The sequence below is a fragment of the Camelina sativa genome, chromosome 4 (genome assembly GCF_000633955.1).
Source record: "Camelina sativa cultivar DH55 chromosome 4, Cs, whole genome shotgun sequence".
NCBI lineage: Eukaryota > Viridiplantae > Streptophyta > Magnoliopsida > Brassicales > Brassicaceae > Camelina > Camelina sativa.
Genome location: NC_025688.1, coordinates 22,227,787 through 22,245,455, shown reverse-complemented (window position 1 = coordinate 22,245,455; position 17,669 = coordinate 22,227,787). Strand labels below are relative to the sequence as shown.

Sequence of the window (17,669 nt, the reverse complement as noted above, 5' to 3'; positions counted from 1 at the left end):
CATTTTTTTTTTTTTTTTTTTTTCAGGTGCTTGCTCTATGCTGTCAGGCTATGCCTACATTCAACAACCTCACATTCGAGACATTGATAGTAGCATGGATATAGCGTGGCAAGCAATGCCGGTTCTCCTAAGAAACACTCCACATCTAGAAACTCTAGTCATTAAGGTCTAAAACAGAGTTATACTTGAATATAACACATTTACAGAGATGCTGCATGCTCATGATTTGAAATCTCTAATGTCTACTTTTCTGCTTTCTCAGGGTGGTCTCTTACACTGTGTGACAGATAAGTGCGGGGATGCATGTATCTGCATTTCTCGGAAGGAGAAAGGTCGTTCCCTCGCATCTTGTCCCGTGAAAAGGTTAGAGATACGATGGTTTGAAGGAATCACGAGAGAGATGGAAATGATCAAGCATTTCTATGACTATTTCCCGTGCTTGAAGGAGATGGATATCCATGTTAAAGATGGTCGTCCAAGGTTCCTAGCCCCTAGAGTGCCAGATTCTAACCCGTACAAGGAGTTATCGGGTCGCAATGTGAAAGTCAAGGTGCATGGTTCCTTGCATAGGTTGTGGACTGCACAATAAAATAAAGTCTTGGAGGAAGGAATAATTATTTTATCTGCCAAAGTTGCTTTGATTCTTGTTTTAGAAGCTAAAAAGGAGTCAACAGCTTGCTTTAATATATTTTTTAGTTATTTAGATTTGCAATTTTGGTTAATTTCAAAAATTCGACTTAGTTTCCGACGATGTTTTCCGTTACACCGGAGTAAAGAGTCTCATGCAGAACGGAGGGCTAGCTATATGTGGAATCAGCCGAACTGAGTCTCTACCAAGGTTATTATGTTCCTCATAAGTTTGGCTTGAAGAGAAGGTAAATAGCAAAAATAAGGTAAAACATATGTTTGAGTCTATTAAAAAAAAAAAAAAAAAAAACATAAAGAAAGTAATTACTTGTATATAAAGATATAGATGGGTCGAACCACTTATAAAACGCTGCGTTTTCACCTGTTTATAACAGAAAGGAAAACCCTAGTCTCTTCACTTTGTTTGGCAAACCCTAAATCTACTTTTTCACTTTCGTTGCTTTCCTCCTAATTTTACCCTATTGCATTTGTGCATATTCTCTGTCTCTAGAAGTTACAGTGTAGGACTCCGCCGCGACTACTCCGAGGTAAACGCCTAAGGGAAGTCGTCATATTTTATAATTTTCCTTGGTTACTATTTTGACTCTGTAAGTTTCAGCATCAATTTTTACGGATCTGCGTCTTTTCTCCGTCTGTATTATAAGATCGCCAAGTGAAACTCTTTTGTGTAGTTGGGTTCATGTTCGGATTGTTTTGTAGTTTTGGTGTAGTTTAAACGTACTTTTCTATTCTCCTGCAGAGAAGATGGATCGTGTTAGCAGTCTACCAGAGGAGCTTCTTTGTCATGTATTGTCCTTCCTTACCACGAAGGAAGCTGCTTTGACATCGATTCTATCCAAGAGATGGCGCTATCTGTTTGCTTTCGTCCCTAATCTCAAGTTTGATAACTCTGTCTTTCTTCATGATCCTGAAGAGTCTAATCGGGAGAAGAAGAAAGGAATTCGACAGAGCTTCGTGGATTTTGTGGATAGAGTTTTGGCTTTGCAGGGTGATTCTATAATAGAGAAGTTCTTCCTCAAGTGTAAACTGGTGCTCATAAGTCAGCTCGTGTGAATCAGTGGATATGTAATGTGCTTCGGCGTGGTGTTTTAGATATGGATCTGTCCATTGACTTGGGACAAGAGAGATGTATGTTCGTCGAAACTTTCATGAGCACAACTGTAGTTGAGCTGAAACTAGGAAGTGGATGTCGTATTAGTTTTCGGCCTGGACTCATTTCCTTACCTATGCTTAAGACTCTCACCCTTGTTGACTCTGGTTTATCTGATAGTGGTCAGCTTCAGATGCTACTTTCTGCTTGCCCTGCGCTTGAGGCATTAGAGTTGACAAATGTACGTTGGTGCTATGCGGATGCGACCGTGTCAAGTGCAAGCCTCAAGACTCTAACAATTGGCTCTGCCAATTCATTACACACCCTTTCATTTGATACACCGAATCTTCTTTGCTTAAATCACTCTGCATTAGTTCGGGAGGACTATCCATTAGTTAATTTGGAAAAATTAGTTGAGGCACATATCAAGCTTGATCGCGGGATATCAATGTATGATAATGTGCCGAAGCTTCTTAGTGGCATATGCAGTGTTCAGAAGCTTTACTTATCTCCTGGGACTCTCGAGGTCAGTATGCTGTTTTGTTCTCTCTTAACTAATAAAGGGAGAGAAACCCTAGTAAATCAGACATCCTGGTGTTTGGGTATCCTTGTTTTGAATAGGAAAAAAAACCCTTGAGGTTTTGAAACAAATATTGCAGCTGGTTAATGTTTAGTTGGGCCTTTTTTACACTTGTTTCAGGTGCTTGGTCTATGCTGTCAGGCAATGCCGGTGTTCAACAACCTCACATTCCTAGACATTGAGAGTAACATGAATATATTGTGGAAAGCAATGCCAGTTCTCCTGAAAAACTGTCCACATCTAGAAACTCTAGTCATGAAGGTACAAAAAATATAAACCATTAATTAAATAACTTGAACAACACGTTTCCAGAGATGCATTTCATGATTGGAAATCCTTAATATCTCCTTCCTGCTTTTAGGGTGGTCTCGTACACTGTATCACAGATTATTGCGGGGATGCTTGTACCTGCAAGTCTCGGAAAGAGAAAGGCCGTTCGCTCACATCTTGTCCGGTGAAGAGGTTAGAGATTCGAGAGTTTCAAGGAAGGTCGATAGAGATGGACATGATCAAGCATTTCTTAGACTATTTTCCCTGCTTGAAGGATATGGAGATCTATGTTGAAGATGGTCGTCCAGAGCATTTAGCACCTATAACGTTTGATTCCCCATACAACCACTTATCGGGTCGCAATGTTAAAATCAAGGTGCACGATTCCTTGACATAGATTGTGGACTGCACAATAAAGTCTTTTAAGAGGAATTTTTTTTTTTATCTAAAATAGTTATGAAGCTATAAGGAGTCAACTTCTTGCTTTGATAGTTTTTGCTAATAAGTAAAGATGAGTTTTTGGTTTTCGGTGGGAGTATCAAACGCGTTGGCTGATGAACTTGATCATACGATGCCATTTTGTGCAAGGTTTTGTAGTAGAGACTGCCAAATAATGCATCAACATGCATGATCTATCATATATATAATTATTAGCTTAGCATCGACAGTCGTGTTATGCATGATCTTTTCAAAGTTTTTGGCGGCGTCTGGATGGTTTTTTAGTTTCTGCAATATTTTTTTTTTTCCGAAAATTTATGAACTTATGAAATTTAGAATTTGCTGTGGTCTATGGGGACGCACCGTTTTGATGGCAATCAATAGATGAAAATATTTACATTCCCGCCATAGAAACCACCCACTATCATCATCACTCTTATCTTTTTTTCTAAACCCTATACTGTCTGTATATATATGCTTGCTCACCAGATTTACCCTAATTTTGGGTGCTAAAATATGCGTTTGCTTGTCCCTAAAATCTGAAAGGTTCTTCACATCGTGGTAATTACTCCCATATTAACTCAAATCTTCTTCTGGCCATTTATTGTGAGTTAGATACGGTTATCCCGTGATTTAGGGATCCTCAAATCCATTGATTTTTGCAATTGCGAATTTATGATTTATACTATGAATTAGGGTTTTAAAACCTCTGTAGCCATACATGTACGTGTATGTACATGAATTTGCTTCGTGAGGTTTCTTGTTTGAATCAATTGCTCTGTTCTGTTCCTTGTGTGCTTGATTTTTCTAGTTGCTTAGGTGATTTTGCGTAGACGATGGACTCGGACAAGATGGATCTCTTCAACACGTTACCTGACGAGGTTGTTTCTCGTATCTTATCATCACTTTCAACGAAGGAGGCTGCTTCAACATCGGTTCTCGCAAAGAGGTGGCGTAATCTGTTTGCGTTTGTCCCTGATCTCGATTTCGATGACTCTGTTTTCCTGCACCCCGAAGAAGGTAAACGGGAAAAAGATGGGATTCTCCAGAGTTTCATGGATTTCCTGGAAAGGGTTTTGGCACTGCAGGGTGATTCTCCCATTAAGAAGTTCTCCCTTAATGTTAAAATTGGTGTTGATCCTGATCGTGTGGATCGTTGGATATGTAATGTGTTGCGGCGCGGTGTTTCTCACCTTGATCTATTCATGGACTTTGAAGAGGAGTACTCGCTGCCTTACCAGATATCTGTCAGTATGACATTAGTTGAGCTGAAGGCAGGAGGATATGGAGTTGATCTTTATTCGTGGGGAGATGACATGTTTTTACCTATGCTTAAGACTCTTGTTCTTGAGTCAGTTGGGTTTGGTAGGGGTCAGTTTCAGACACTTCTTCCTGCTTGTCCTGTCCTTGAGGAATTAACGTTGGTTGATATGGAGTGGAGAGATAGGAATGAGATCTTGTCAAGTTCAAGCCTCAAGACGCTTAAGATTACCTCCGAAGACGGCTGTTTAGGCACTATTTCATTCGATACACCGAACCTTGTTTTCTTAGACTACTATGATTTTGTTGCGGAGGATTATCCAGTTGTAAACTTAAACAGCTTAGTTGAGGTTGGGCTCAACCTTGTTGTTAATGAGGATCGATTCGATCAAGCAAGAGATAATGTGTGGAAACTTATTCATGGAATAAGAAATGCTCAGATATTTCACATATCCCCTGTCACTTTCGAGGTCAGTTTCCTATTCCGTTGTCTTTTGTTATATACTCTCTGATTTCAGCTGGTCTCTATAAGAAGGAAAGCTGAACTTCAAATTTGTGGACCGGATCATAACAATGTCTATTGATTCAGGTGCTTTCTCTTTGCTGTGAAGCAATGCCAGTTTTTAAGAACCTTACAATTTTAAATGTTAGGAGCGTCGTGCAGCAAGGATGGCAAGCAATGCCACTTCTTCTAAGGAACTGTCCACGTTTAGAAAGTCTATATCTTGGGGTACATTTATAAACACCAAACCCACTTCTCTTTTAGTTTCCCTACTAATGACTTTTGAAGTCGCTTATTGTCATCCTCGATGCGTTTTTAGGGACTCTTACACACTGTCACAGAGAAATGTGGTTATGTTTGTGACTGCATTTCTAGGAAAAAGAAAGGTCGTTCGCTTATGTCTTGTCCTGTGAAGAAGATACAGATTCAAGGATATAGAGGAACAATTAGAGAGACGCACATGATAAAGCATTTCTTGGACTATTGTCCGAGTTTGGAGGAGATGGAGATAATTGTCGAAGAAAAGGAAGCTACTCTGTTTGAAATCCCTAAATGGTTTGAACTTGTCGAGGACACGCTGATGCACTACAACGAGTTGTCGAGTTGCACTGTTAATTTCAGGGTGCTCGCTCCCTTGTACTGGAGGTGGACTCGAAAATGAAGTCTTGGAGGATGAAAAACTTGCTTTCGTTATTTCATCTTTTAGTTTGTATTTTACTCAAGTACGATTCGTTTTATGTACTACTAGTACAGTACTAGCTAGACGAAACCATTCCTGCTTCTCTACAATTTCAAAAAATTTACGCTTTCACAATCTTAGGTTTTGAATGTTGGAGAATACTCTACGTTTACTAGAGATATTGCCATGTCTTGAGATTTGGTTAAAGTTCGTGCTTCCGTAGATAACAACAAGGAAAGGTTTCGACTCATGAGTCTGTTTGTGTTCACTTTTTAGTTACAGTTTGTTTGGCTTTCTAGTGTTTTTATCATTCTCTATTCCTCTGTTTTTAACTGGTCGAAAGCAAATATTGTTTAATCACCTAAAACATGTCTTAAGCTTTGGTTACAATATCTCTGTTTTCTAGTGTGTGATCTTCGTTTGACGTGAACCAGAATACTTGCAGGTTCTAGTATGTCAAAAAAAAAATATGTACTTAAACCAAAATTGGCTTTGATCGCTTGGAACAAAGACATCGTAGTATGTTTCAAACCTGTTAGTACAAAAATATCACCGACACAAACGGTTGTGTTTTTTAAAAAGGTTGTTTTATTGCTGCTATGGACAAACAACTTTGTAAGCCATACTTACCTGATGACAGATAGGATGAGAATATGCGATCATTGCACATGCACATCATGAAGATCTTTATGATGAAATCACTTATGATGTTGATGATATATTCTCATGGCAGATCCGACGCATGTGGGTTGTGGCAGTGGGAAGCCCATGTCACGAGCATCACTTTGTTTCCTCCTTCCGGAGTCGATCATAAACAAAATCTGCACTATTTACTTAAATTCTATTTAACATCAAATTAAAGAAAAACTATATAATGTTCATGTATGTATATGCAAAATATATTATTTTGTAGATATAGCTTTTGTTTTGTTTATGTGATTTTAATTGAGAAAAACAACAAAACACATCTGAAGTGAAGAACGAATACATCCAAACTTGTTCTCTTTGGGAATTAGTGATTTGCATCTTTACAGTTTCTAACAAAATATACCTTGTCCTGAACTTTTTCAGTTATTAATTAAAAAACAAAATATTTTTTGAAATAATGTCATTACTCAGTTTCCATTGGGACACTTCATAGCCTAATCAAAGCATTGAGTGTTTTGTCCAACGATCATCGATTTATCTTTACCGAAAGCTAAGAGTTCAAAATGCAATTTTATTAGAGAAAATATTATTATTATGTAGATTTGTCCGAGATAATCATTTTGTGATATGATAAGAGCAAAATATTTGTTATTGATGATGATGCACAATTGACAAAAAGAAATAGTAAGAAATTACAAAAGAAAAGATAATTATTACAAGTTTTTCATCGGAGCTTTTTATAAGATGTTTTTGATTCGTGGTGTGAGTTTAAGTTTGAGAAATCAAATAATAGAACATATATACGATTCATGTTACAGACAAAGTATGATGCAGAAGGGACCACACCCATGTAACCATTGTCCCAAAGATCAACCGTCGTCATATTGGGTCTACTTGGTTGGCCCATATTTTCTCAACCACAAATTGAGAAGACCCCAAATAATTTGCAACTAATAAAACCATAACGTATCACTTGTTTTTGTCCTCTTCGTCTTTATTTTAATTTAGTTATTTTTCTTCCCTAAAAACTAGACCAAATTATCTAATCTCTCAACACCATTTCTTGTTTTAACAGCGCACATTAACTAACCCCATTGATGTGACTATATTAATTTAGATGACCATAAAACATTTATGAAAAAACAGAAAATGGTTGGGGTTGAATAATGATTAACCAAGGCGAATAGAAGAAAGCTGGCTAATGGCTATATACAGTATGTAGATAGATCTTCTTGTGGCAGATAACTCATTTGGGTGTTGTTAGAGTAAAAATATTATTAACATAATGTAAAATCATTAGTTTAGATTTTTTGTTTAAGGAGTTGGTTATTGGGAAAACATGTTTAAGATCATAAGATTTAATAATATAATAATCTAAAACATATTACAATTTTAAAAACTTTAAAAAATAATATTTAAATTACAAACTTAAAAAACTTATACTAAAATTCAAAATACAATACCAAATTTGTATTCATTCACGAGTTGCCACGTTACCCAAAAATTGACCCAAAATCAGTTTTACATCAAAACCCAACAACATGTTCTTCAATCACTATTCTCTATATTTTTTATTTTAAAAAAGCTTAAAATATCGAAGATGTTGGTCAATGTAAATGGCCTAATACATAAACCCACTAGTATGTAATTATAAATATTAGAATTGGGGTAAGTGTCAGGCTGGTCGATGGTGAAAGAAACCGGTTCTGATAATCTCAATCCCAATAAACCAACCCCTCCTCTCCGTTCCCTCCTTGGAAACATCACCTACCCTCTATAGTATATTTTTTATTCTCTTACTATATCATAAGTTCATAACACTACAAAATTGATGTTTTAATTTAATATCTTATACTAAATCGATATCGCACTAAATTTAGTTACGATGGTGGTGGAACACTTCTAAGATACTAGTAATAAGTTAGTTAGTACATAAACAAAAATAAGTACTTGTTAAAATATAGCCTTATTGTTTTCAAAACGAAGAACTATAAGAAGTGAATTGTGTAAAGGACTCATGCGGACACATGAGCACGACTTTTCTCTTTCTTTATTGCTTGTAGGAGTAAATACTTCCTTGGAAAGTCTTGGAAACCATGAAAAAAAAAAAGAGTTGACAAAAGAGATGAGATGAGCTAGGGATAGATTTGTAAGGAGGAATTGAAAAGGTAGGTTTCAAAAAAGATCGATGTCACGTGGCTCCCATGCGAGATGTAAAAATCATGTGGATATCTTCGTCTCTGTGCAACTGCAACTAGTTAAGTAGATCATCATAGTACCACCACCACTTCACTATCTACAACTGTAGTATCTATCTCTATTCATTCTCCCTACCTATTATATATGTATCTATAGAGAGGGAGAGAGAGAGAGTGTGTGTGGAAGCAAAGGCACATGGGAGCTAAGATAGATGGAGAGAAACTCATGTGAGCACATGTGCTTTCCTTTTCTCTTTTCCTTTTTTACGGAGCTTTTGTGGATCCCATCTCCTTCTCCTCTCTCCCATGCAACCTGGCGCAGGTGATTCCCCTCCGCTTTCTTATCACGCGCCCCACTCTCGCGTTGGATTTTATTAGTCTTTCCCCTTGTTACTTGCTTACTTAGCTATGATGACTTATGAGCATTTGAGAGTAGTAATAAAAGTCACGCTGAGTTGAAATTTGAAACTTCAAAATACTAGTAGTAAATAGTAGTAATAGATTAGTTTTGTTAATATACTGTTGGAATTGTATATGGTAACATTGATTTAAGATTAGTATGTAAACTACTACTTATAAGATAAATGTGATCTATATGCTACTAATTTGAGGTCTAATTGAAAAAGAAGATTGATTGGTTTTTAATCTCACATGCATCCTAAGGTACATACATACATCAACGTATATCTTCAAATACAATTAGAAAACCGTTTGATGACTATAGAAGAATGGTCAAGCTAAACTAATTAGATACATGAAGAGCATGTATTGCATTTGTAAAAAAAAAAAAAAAAAAAATGTATTGCATTTGTCGTATGCATGCATAGCATAGCTAAGTTTAGATTAATTAGTAGTACTTAGTTTATCTATAAAGTGAAATATATATATATATATATATCAAACCCCATCATCGCTGTTTCCGAAAAGAATACAAAACAAAGACCCACAAGTCAAAAGTCTGGATTAAGTTTTAAACACATGTCGATAAGTCTATTATTACTAAACTAAGCATGTTACAATTTGTTAATGACACGCATTTCTCAATTTCTAGTATTAAACTTTTTCTGATTTTTTGTTTTTGTTTTTGTTTTTTTTTGTTTTTTTTTTCAAAAAGCCAAATAAAGATCCAATCTATCTATCTGTCAGGACCTCAGGGAGATCCACTTGAGTATAGTGACGTCTCCACTAAAAAACCACACAACATAGCGCGTGTTACTCACGTTCCAAATCCTACTCTCTATAACCCAACAAAACAAAACAAAACACTCCACATAATTCGAAAATCACAACTGGACCCAGCTTCGATGGCATACCGGCATTACCCAATTTCGAAAATTTATAGCTTAACCAAAACCTAAACTCTGAATCAAACAAAACCATAATCCACAACTAACAAGTACTAAACAAAATTCTTAACTAACATTTAGCTCATAAGTCAATCAATTAGGGGCATATCAGAGTAAACCAAAGTAAAAAAACAAACCGGAATAGGTAAACCGGTCCTACTACTCTAAATCTACTAAAATTTCCCATCACTCATATATAAATACATACACATTCTCTCTTACCCCTTTTCTTCCAACACATCCTCTCTCCCTCCGTCAATGGAGAAAACCCTAGCCTCTTCCCACACCAAACGCTCTTCGCCATCTCCATCCACCGCTGTGAACGCAAGCTCAACCGGTTTCAACCGCAGAACCAAACAAAGGTTGTCTGATGCAACGGCGAGTGTAAGCGAGACGACCCGCGCAGAAGATGATGATGACAACGAAGAAGAAGGAGTGGAGGAGAAGATCGAGGCACTTCAGACAATAGTCCCCGGAGGAACGGCTCTTGGTGTAGACGCGCTGTTCGAAGAGACAGCTAGTTACATTTTGGCTCTGCAGTGTCAGATCAATGCCATCAAAGTCCTTACTGCGTTTCTTGAGCGCTGTGAGAAAGATGATATGAAGTTTGGAGGTTGAAGATGATTGAACAAACAAATTTGGAATTCTCTCTCTGTTTTTTCACTTATTCTCAGCTTATATTATTTCTTTAATGTGGCTTAGTTTAAGTTCATAATTTAGTTTTGTTTTCCTTTATATAATGTGTTTTAGTTCTAAATATTACGAAAAAGTTTCACTTTGAAATTCGAAAACTATATATAAGAGCCAATTTTTTTTTTTTTTTTTTTTTTTGTAAACATATAAGAGCCAATTAGATTGATAAAGTTCATGTAAAAAATAATGATAAATAGTGTGAAGAACATAATTAAAGTCATAAATTCATCGCATGTTACAGCAAAAAAAAAAACAAAGTTGGGCCTGATGGAGTTTAACCACTAATGGTTCTAAGGCCCATATAACAGAGTTGACTGTAGATGATGATTCCAATTCCAAGTGGACTTGCTTTTTTAAACACGTGGGTATTCAGAACCGGCCAATTTCTCAACGCAACTATAAACCCTAAAAATCGAATCTTTAAACCGATTAGCCGATCCATCCACCGGAAAAAATCTCATCTTTTCATATTTCTCCTGCCAAATCGGAAGGTAATTCTCAAGACAGATACTTTGGGTTTTGCCCGATAATGGAAATGTCTTGATTATGATGTTTTGGTTGCCTGAGAAAAAGTCGAAGAGTGACTGATTCTCTAAAAAGCAACGAACTTTAATTTGATTTTGTCATTGTGTTGAGTTATTCATATTGTTTGCGTCTTAATTCTGTGTTGAATTTTTCTCTAGTAGCAGCGTAAAATGGCGGATGAGGTGGTTATTCACAGCGATGTTGAAGATCGTTCGGCGAAGGGGATCTACGAGTCCGATCATGACGGTGGAGAGTCAAAGGAACTGGAGAGGAAGATTGAGGAATCGGAGATCAAGAACCAGGAGCTTAAGAAGGAGAATCTCGATTTGAAGGAGAGGGTAGAGAGGCTTACGGGAGAAATTGAAGAGATGAAAGGTGTAGAAGAGGAGATGAATCAGAGATTCGGGGAAATGGAGAAAGAGATTGAGGAATACGAGGAAGAGAAGAAGGCTCTGGAATCTATTTCTACGAGAGCTGTGGAGCTTGAAAGTGAGGTGTCGGATCTTCAGGATGATCTGTTCACTTCCTTGAACGGCGTTGATAAGACTGCGGAAGAAGTGGTGGAGCTGAAGAAGGCGTTGGCTGAGAAAGTGGAGAAGCTGGAGGGGTGTGAGAAGGAAGCTGAGGGTTTAAGGAAAGATAGAGCTGAGGTTGAGAAGAGGGTTAGGGATTTGGAGAGGAAAATTGGGGTTTTGGAAGTGAGGGAAATGGAGGAGAAGAGTAAGAAACTTAGATTGGAAGAGGAGTTGAGGGAGAAAGCTGATGAGAAAGAGAGAGAGATTGATGAATTGCAGAAGAAAGTTGGTGTTTTGAGTCTGGAATTGGTGAAGAATGGAGAGGAATTGGAGAAATTGAAGTCTGAGAAGAAGCTCACGGAGGTAGCTTTGAGTGAAACTCAAAAAAGGGAGAAGGAGATGGAGTTGAAGAAGGACGAGTTGCTGAAGAAGGTTGAGGAAGGTAATAAGACTGTGTTTGGGTTGAACGAGAGAGCCAGGAATCTTAGTAATGGAGTCAGAGGCACAAATGGTGGTGACCAAAAGGGTTCCGTGGAAGCAGAGTTTCAGTGGCCAGTGGTTGCTGCTGGATCAGTTGGAGCTGTTGGTTTGGTTGCAGCAACCTTGTTCGTCTGCTATTCTAAGCTAAGGTGATTCTGATGAATATGTAGTGGAATAATAACTGACGAACAAGTTCTTACGATTGATTTCAGGAATGGATTTATACAAGTTGTCTTGGGTTTGGATTTTGAGTTAGTGATGTTTGTTGATTGTTGGCTATCATGTTTTTTGTTGATGGGATCAGCTTTGATTGATTAAGCCACGCATATTGCAACTGTTCTTTATCACTTCTTATAGATTTGCTTGAGCAGTGCTTCTTTACCTCTCTCTAGTCCATGAATGAAAACAGCTTTTTCTATTACTATCGATCTTGATATTCTACTTGTGAGAGAGCATATTAAGGTTTGTGATCAGGGAATGAATCCACTCAATATTGCAGCTCAGGAGGTTACCTTAAGACTGGAATCTCTGGTCTAGAACCTTCTCTAGTTTGTTCTTTGGTTCAAAGACGGCCATTTTAAAGACAAGAGGGACACAGATGAGCAAAACAGACAATTTTGACTTGAACATTCTTTGATTCATTTGGACAAGCCATGAAATGTTTTTTGTTTTGTATAGGTTGATGAGCTTTGATTACTGTCCGTTTATATTTTTGGAAATCAAAAGCGTGTGGAACCAAAAAAAAAAAAAAAATCTAAAACAGCTCCAAGAAATCTGGAATATGATGTCGGTAAACAACTTGCAACAACAACTTTTGTTGGGTCAATAAAAGTGAAAACAATAGTATTATAAAAAACGCTTGAGATGCAGACCCCATCGATGGCTGCCTCCTCCACTACCTTCTACTACCCAATCCCTAAAAGTTTCCTTCTTTCATCTCCTCCCCGTCACAAACGAAACCCTAATCTCATCTCTTGCTCCACCAAACCCATCTGCTCTCCTCCTTCGCCTTCTCCTCCTCCTCTGCAAACGACAACAAACCATCGAAGCCAAAAGCAGAATCTGCGTTTACCCACTTTTGAAGATTCGTTTCTTCTTTACCAATTCAGCTCCTCCTCGAACGAAGACCCAGGATTCTTTAACCGGATCCCTGAACAATTCGACGGAGAGCCACGCGAATTGGTGTTGCCGAGTGTAGAAGACAACAAGGGGTTGGCTATTTCGTCGAACATGTGGTGGGCAGATCTGAAAGCGGCTGTTGGGCAACGAATCAATGTTGAGGGTATCGTTTCTTCGGTCTCCGTTATCGTTAGGGATCGTCGTTTGGTTATCCCGCATGTTTCTGTGAAAGATTTGAGGTACATTGATTGGGGAGAGCTCAAGAGAAAGGGCTTCAAAGGTGTAGTGTTCGATAAAGATAATACTCTTACGGCTCCTTATTCTTTAGCGATTTGGCCACCACTCCGACCTTCTATTGAGCGGTGTAAAGCCGTATTTGGTCATGACATCGCCGTGTTCAGCAATTCCGCTGGTAAAAATTTGGATAAAGTTTGAGTTTTTTTTTTGTGTTTGTTTGTTTGGTTATAGTTGTAGTTTCTGGTTGATTGAAAGATGCTAACTTTTTTGGGTTTGGTGTATAATCAGGGCTTACGGAATATGATCATGATGATTCGAAAGCTAAAGCATTGGAGGCTGAAATAGGAATTAGAGTATTGAGGCATAGTAAGTGACTTGATCTTCTCTGAATGTCTTGGTTTTTTTTTTAATCATTGTAACTGATTGTTGATGAGGACTGTTTTTTTTTATTCATGACTTAAGGAGTAAAGAAGCCTGCGGGAACTGCTGAAGAAGTCGAGAAACACTTTGGTTGCACATCTTCGGAGCTAATCATGGTAATTTTCATGATGAATGTTTTAGGGATGAAACTGGTGATTTGGGTTTTGGTAGATAAGATATTAATGTGTTTGAGGGTTTTATGAGCAGGTGGGTGATCGACCTTTCACAGATATTGTTTACGGAAACAGAAACGGGTTTCTAACCGTGTTAACCGAACCTTTGAGTCGAGCTGAGGAGCCTTTCATTGTTAGACAGGTTGGTTTTTGTCTTCCCTTCCTTTTGTGGTATACTTTGGTGGTTCTGATAATGGAAGTACAGAACTCTGTTTCTGCATCTCACTTTTAGTTTTTCAGTATCTTGTATAGTATAGCTGAGTGAAGTTATTTTACTTACTTGTTGCAGGTGAGGAGATTAGAGTTGGCCTTGTTGAAACGTTGGTTGAGAAAAGGTTTGAAGCCTGTGGATCATAGTTTGGTATCAGATGTAACACAGTTTATTAAGGTTCCATCAGATTTGTAAGAAGGATTCTCAGTTTGTTCCTCTTTTTTTTATGCGCAATGACAATTTTGACGTTTTGGGTTTTGGCCAAATGCATGAAGATGAGAAATGCCTTATTTAATTTTGTATTCTATCTTTTTTGTACCGGCAAGATCAACACATCAGGGATCTGCAAAATAAAAGCATATGTGATGTTTGATGTTTCTGAAACATGTTAAATAGTATTTATTTCTTTTGCGACTAAAACTGCGAAGTCTAGAGCTTGAGATAATAGCCATGGTGTAGCTTATTAACCATAGACATTTCGAGTAAAGACATGAAGAACAACTCAAAGCAAATTGTGTCGAAGAACTAGAAGAACTAAATGACGGCAAGCCATCAATAGTAAATGACTAGAAACACTCGGGAAAAATAGAAGAAAAGTTCAATGATGTTGCAATTGCTTTGGTTTGAAACTGTTTTCAAGCCAATTAAACGAAGAACCGAAATAAACTTAAATGGGAACTTTGGGAAAAATATGAGCAAGTCTTGTTCTTCAGAGACTTCTATTTGCAGTCCACTTCTTGTACAAGTAATCACTCACAAGGAGTTCGACATGGCAACTCGATGACTTGTTGTAGTCTTCTATCATCTGCAGGGTACGTTTAGACACTTCAGGGATTCTGAGCTCTGTAGGATCATTCTCTTCAATGTAAATCTCCATCTTCTTCAAACATGGGAAATAGTCCAAGAAATGCTTTATCATTGTCATCTCTTTCATTGTTCCTCGAAACCCTTGAATCTCTAACATCTTGACTGGACACGATGTGAGTGAATGACCTTTTTCCTCCCGAGATATGCAGTCACAAGCATCCCCGCATTTATCTGTCTCATAGTGCAAGAGACCCTGAAAGCATAAAGGAGGAGACAATAAGGGATTCCAAGTTTAAACTCAATATCTGTACTACATGTTTGGAAAATGAGTTGTTTATATACCTCAATGACTAGAATTTCTAAATGTGGACAGTTCCTTATAAGAACTGGCATTGCCTGCCAACCTCGTTCCTTGTCACTCTTAATATCTAACGATTTGAGGTTTTTGAACACTGGCATCGATTCACAGCATAGAGAAAGCAACTGAAAACAATAAAAGCACACAACTAAATAATTTGCAATTACATGTTTCAACACTAGCCCTTCACTGTTTGTTTAATGAGATTTGAACAAACATGACAGCTATGCTCCAGGAGTTGAGACAAAGTCCTGTCTACTGTCTGTTATCTCCTCGAGACCAGTTGAATAAAAATATTCCAAGAGAGAGAGAAAAAAAAATATAGGAAACTGACCTAGAGAGTATCCGGAAACAAGTCCAGATGCTGAACATGTTGTATGCCATGAAAGAGTTTCCATACATTACTAAATCCGAGAGCAATGTCGTGGTGCCAATGATGATGATGATCATCTTCATTTGGTTCCCTAAGTCGCTGTAGTTCCTCTTCAGTTAATGAAAAGACAATTCGAGCACCACATAAGTTTTTCATCTTAACAAGTGGATAGTCCGGGGCAACATAACCATTGTAATTAAAGTAAGTGAGACTCGGTGTATCAAATGATACAGAGCCAAAGAATTCGCCGTCATATATTGTTAGGGTCTTGAGGCTTGCACTAGACACGTTCACATCATCATCTTTCCAGATCACATTAACCAGGACTAATTCCTCAAGTGCAGGCAAATCATGAAGAAGAATCTCAAAGTTATTAACCCAAGCTGAGTCAATAACGAGAGTTTTAAGCATAGGTAAGAAAAAGCTACCAGCCAACCAATCAATCTCAATGCCACAGTCTATTTTGAGCTTAACAAGTGTCCTGCTCTCGAAAGATTTTGGAGACAGCTGATAGTTATCATCTCCATCTGAATCCAAGATGACTAATAGATCAAGGTCCGAAACACCACGCAGCAACACATTGTGTATCCAACGATCCACACGAACAGAATCAACCGCGGATAAACACTTGAGGGAGCATTTCTGAATGGGAGAATTACCCTGCAAAGCCAATATTCTATCCACAAAATCCATGAAGCTCTGTATGATATCGGGCCCATGCCGCTTACCCTCTTCCGAATGAAGAAAGACAGAGTCATCAATGTAAAGATAAGGGACAAATGCAAGGAGATTGCGCCACCTCTTCGAGAGAATCGATGTCAAAGCAGCTTCCTTTGTGGTAAGGAAGGAGAGTATGTGACAAAGAAGCTCGTTTGGTAGACTGCTAACACGATCCATCTTCTCTGCACTGCACGAAAGAAGAGTTAAGTACTCAAATCTCAAAGCTTTTTCATAAGAACATCACGGATACATAAATACCAAACAGTTCTACTGTGCATCAGGACAGGAGGATCTACAAACAGAGGAGCAATTATAAAAGAAAAAAAAAAAGAGGAGCAAGTGAATTGTTAACTACGCATATAGGAATCAACCGAAAGGAGAATAATTAGTAGAAGCAGAAGAAAGGAGTAAACTTGAGCACCTACCTACCTTGTTCCAAACGATTAGTCCTAAGACCCAAAATTAAGAGATGCGTCCAGTGAGAAGAGAGTGAGAGAGTTGGGAGTGCAAATCACGTGGTTTCTATTGGCACTTAATGAAGAAGAAACGCAGGATACCCAGCGAGCCGAATAGGCAGAGGGGAGTAAAGTCTCAGAAGAATTTTTGGTTCGACAAAGGCCATCGGAGTCGAGAATACGGTGAAATTGAAAGCAGCAGCGAGACTCTAGAATCTAGTGCAATGTGTTGGTTCTATATTTTTTTCTCCGGTTTTCAAAATATCATCGGTTTAATCCGGTACACAAAACAAAACAGACTTGAATTTGGGCTGCGAAAGTATGCAAGAACAAGGCAGGCCCACGTAGAAGCCCAGAACCTGAGAATCAAAACTGAGCATCCTTCTTTTGCTCTAGGGTCAGTAGACAATTTCACCGATAATAGACATTTTAATAGTTAACTAACACCGGTGCTAGAAGACGGGTTGAAATTTCTTTTATTTATATTATAATTTTAAATTTTATTTATATTATAATTTTAGAATAAAATATAATTTATATGATTATTTTTAAAAGTTTTTTTAGATAAAATATTATGCAATAAAATCATATGCTAAATATGATAGCTTTAAAAAAACACATATTTTATAAGTTTTATATAGTTAATTTTGTAATTTCATGTATAAAAAATGATTATGTTTGTTGTTTGTTTTATTTTAGTTTTTGAACATGTTTGGTGAAAAATTTTCAATATGACTCGTGCTCAGGTAATATTTTATTTTCAACTGCACAATAAGATTTCAAAAATCACGATTAAGTGTGATACATCGTTAAAATTTTATTTCTTTTTACGTCTAACCATATATTTTATGTCTAACAGTATATATTTTGTAAACAAATACGGCTTTAAGGTTTTATTTTCAACTTGTCCCATGAGTAGCTATT

The 17,669-nt window shown here is 37.5% G+C and overlaps 6 protein-coding genes and 1 pseudogene across 8 annotated transcripts in view; 6 read left to right on the top strand and 1 right to left on the bottom strand.

The window, feature by feature from the left end:
* The window catches only part of LOC109132535 (putative F-box/LRR-repeat protein At3g58880), a 3,724-nt gene extending 3,135 nt beyond the window's left edge, over positions 1-589 (top strand). The window contains exons 4-5 of the mRNA XM_019244196.1: positions 27-166; positions 263-589. Coding sequence (XP_019099741.1) covers positions 27-166; positions 263-589 — 467 coding nt within the window. The remainder of the gene's footprint in view (positions 1-26; positions 167-262) is intronic.
* Positions 1,393-2,985, top strand: LOC109132638 (putative F-box/LRR-repeat protein At3g58880). Its single transcript, XM_019244406.1, is given in 4 exon segments — positions 1,393-1,695; positions 1,698-2,264; positions 2,439-2,579; positions 2,680-2,985. Coding segments are annotated over 4 exon segments (1,317 nt in total).
* On the top strand, positions 3,863-5,449 carry LOC104784168 (putative F-box protein At3g58860). The gene is made up of 3 exons (XM_010509229.2): positions 3,863-4,756; positions 4,876-5,016; positions 5,108-5,449. Exons 1-3 carry the CDS (start codon positions 3,863-3,865, stop codon positions 5,447-5,449), a joined length of 1,377 nt encoding a protein of 458 aa, XP_010507531.2.
* LOC104781798 (transcription factor PAR2-like) lies at positions 9,858-10,476 on the top strand. The gene has a single exon (XM_010506550.2). The coding sequence runs from the start codon at positions 9,918-9,920 to the stop codon at positions 10,275-10,277; it is 360 nt and encodes a 119-aa protein (XP_010504852.1). The 5' UTR covers positions 9,858-9,917; the 3' UTR covers positions 10,278-10,476.
* On the top strand, positions 10,729-12,293 carry LOC104781796 (peroxisomal and mitochondrial division factor 1-like). Of its 3 annotated transcripts, none has more exons than XM_010506547.2 (2): positions 10,729-10,843; positions 11,039-12,293. In XM_010506547.2, exon 2 carries the CDS (start codon positions 11,048-11,050, stop codon positions 12,023-12,025), a length of 978 nt encoding a protein of 325 aa, XP_010504849.1. In that variant the 5' UTR covers positions 10,729-10,843; positions 11,039-11,047; the 3' UTR covers positions 12,026-12,293. The 3 variants fall into 3 exon arrangements, with proteins under 3 accessions (XP_010504849.1, XP_010504851.1, XP_010504850.1); XM_010506549.2 differs by having other exon boundaries at positions 10,736-10,843; positions 11,036-12,293; XM_010506548.2 differs by having other exon boundaries at positions 10,740-10,843; positions 11,042-12,293.
* Positions 12,686-14,327, top strand: LOC104781795. Its single transcript, XM_010506546.2, has 5 exons — positions 12,686-13,403; positions 13,517-13,594; positions 13,691-13,764; positions 13,856-13,963; positions 14,111-14,327. Exons 1-5 carry the CDS (start codon positions 12,737-12,739, stop codon positions 14,225-14,227), a joined length of 1,044 nt encoding a protein of 347 aa, XP_010504848.1. The 5' UTR covers positions 12,686-12,736; the 3' UTR covers positions 14,228-14,327.
* Positions 14,251-17,109, bottom strand: LOC104781794 (annotated as a pseudogene).

Excerpts from the sequence above, each read along its gene's own strand:
- LOC104784168 (XM_010509229.2), top strand. The coding sequence starts at position 3,863 with ATGGACTCGGACAAGATGGATCTCTTCAACACGTTACCTGACGAGGTT. Across the intron at positions 4,757-4,875 it reads TATCCCCTGTCACTTTCGAG|GTGCTTTCTCTTTGCTGTGA; the intron begins GTCAGTTTCCTA and ends CTATTGATTCAG. Across the intron at positions 5,017-5,107 it reads TAGAAAGTCTATATCTTGGG|GGACTCTTACACACTGTCAC; the intron begins GTACATTTATAA and ends ATGCGTTTTTAG.
- LOC104781798 (XM_010506550.2), top strand. The coding sequence starts at position 9,918 with ATGGAGAAAACCCTAGCCTCTTCCCACACCAAACGCTCTTCGCCATCT.
- LOC104781796 (XM_010506547.2), top strand. The coding sequence starts at position 11,048 with ATGGCGGATGAGGTGGTTATTCACAGCGATGTTGAAGATCGTTCGGCG.
- LOC104781795 (XM_010506546.2), top strand. The coding sequence starts at position 12,737 with ATGCAGACCCCATCGATGGCTGCCTCCTCCACTACCTTCTACTACCCA. Across the intron at positions 13,595-13,690 it reads AATTAGAGTATTGAGGCATA|GAGTAAAGAAGCCTGCGGGA; the intron begins GTAAGTGACTTG and ends TCATGACTTAAG. Across the intron at positions 13,765-13,855 it reads CATCTTCGGAGCTAATCATG|GTGGGTGATCGACCTTTCAC; the intron begins GTAATTTTCATG and ends TTTTATGAGCAG.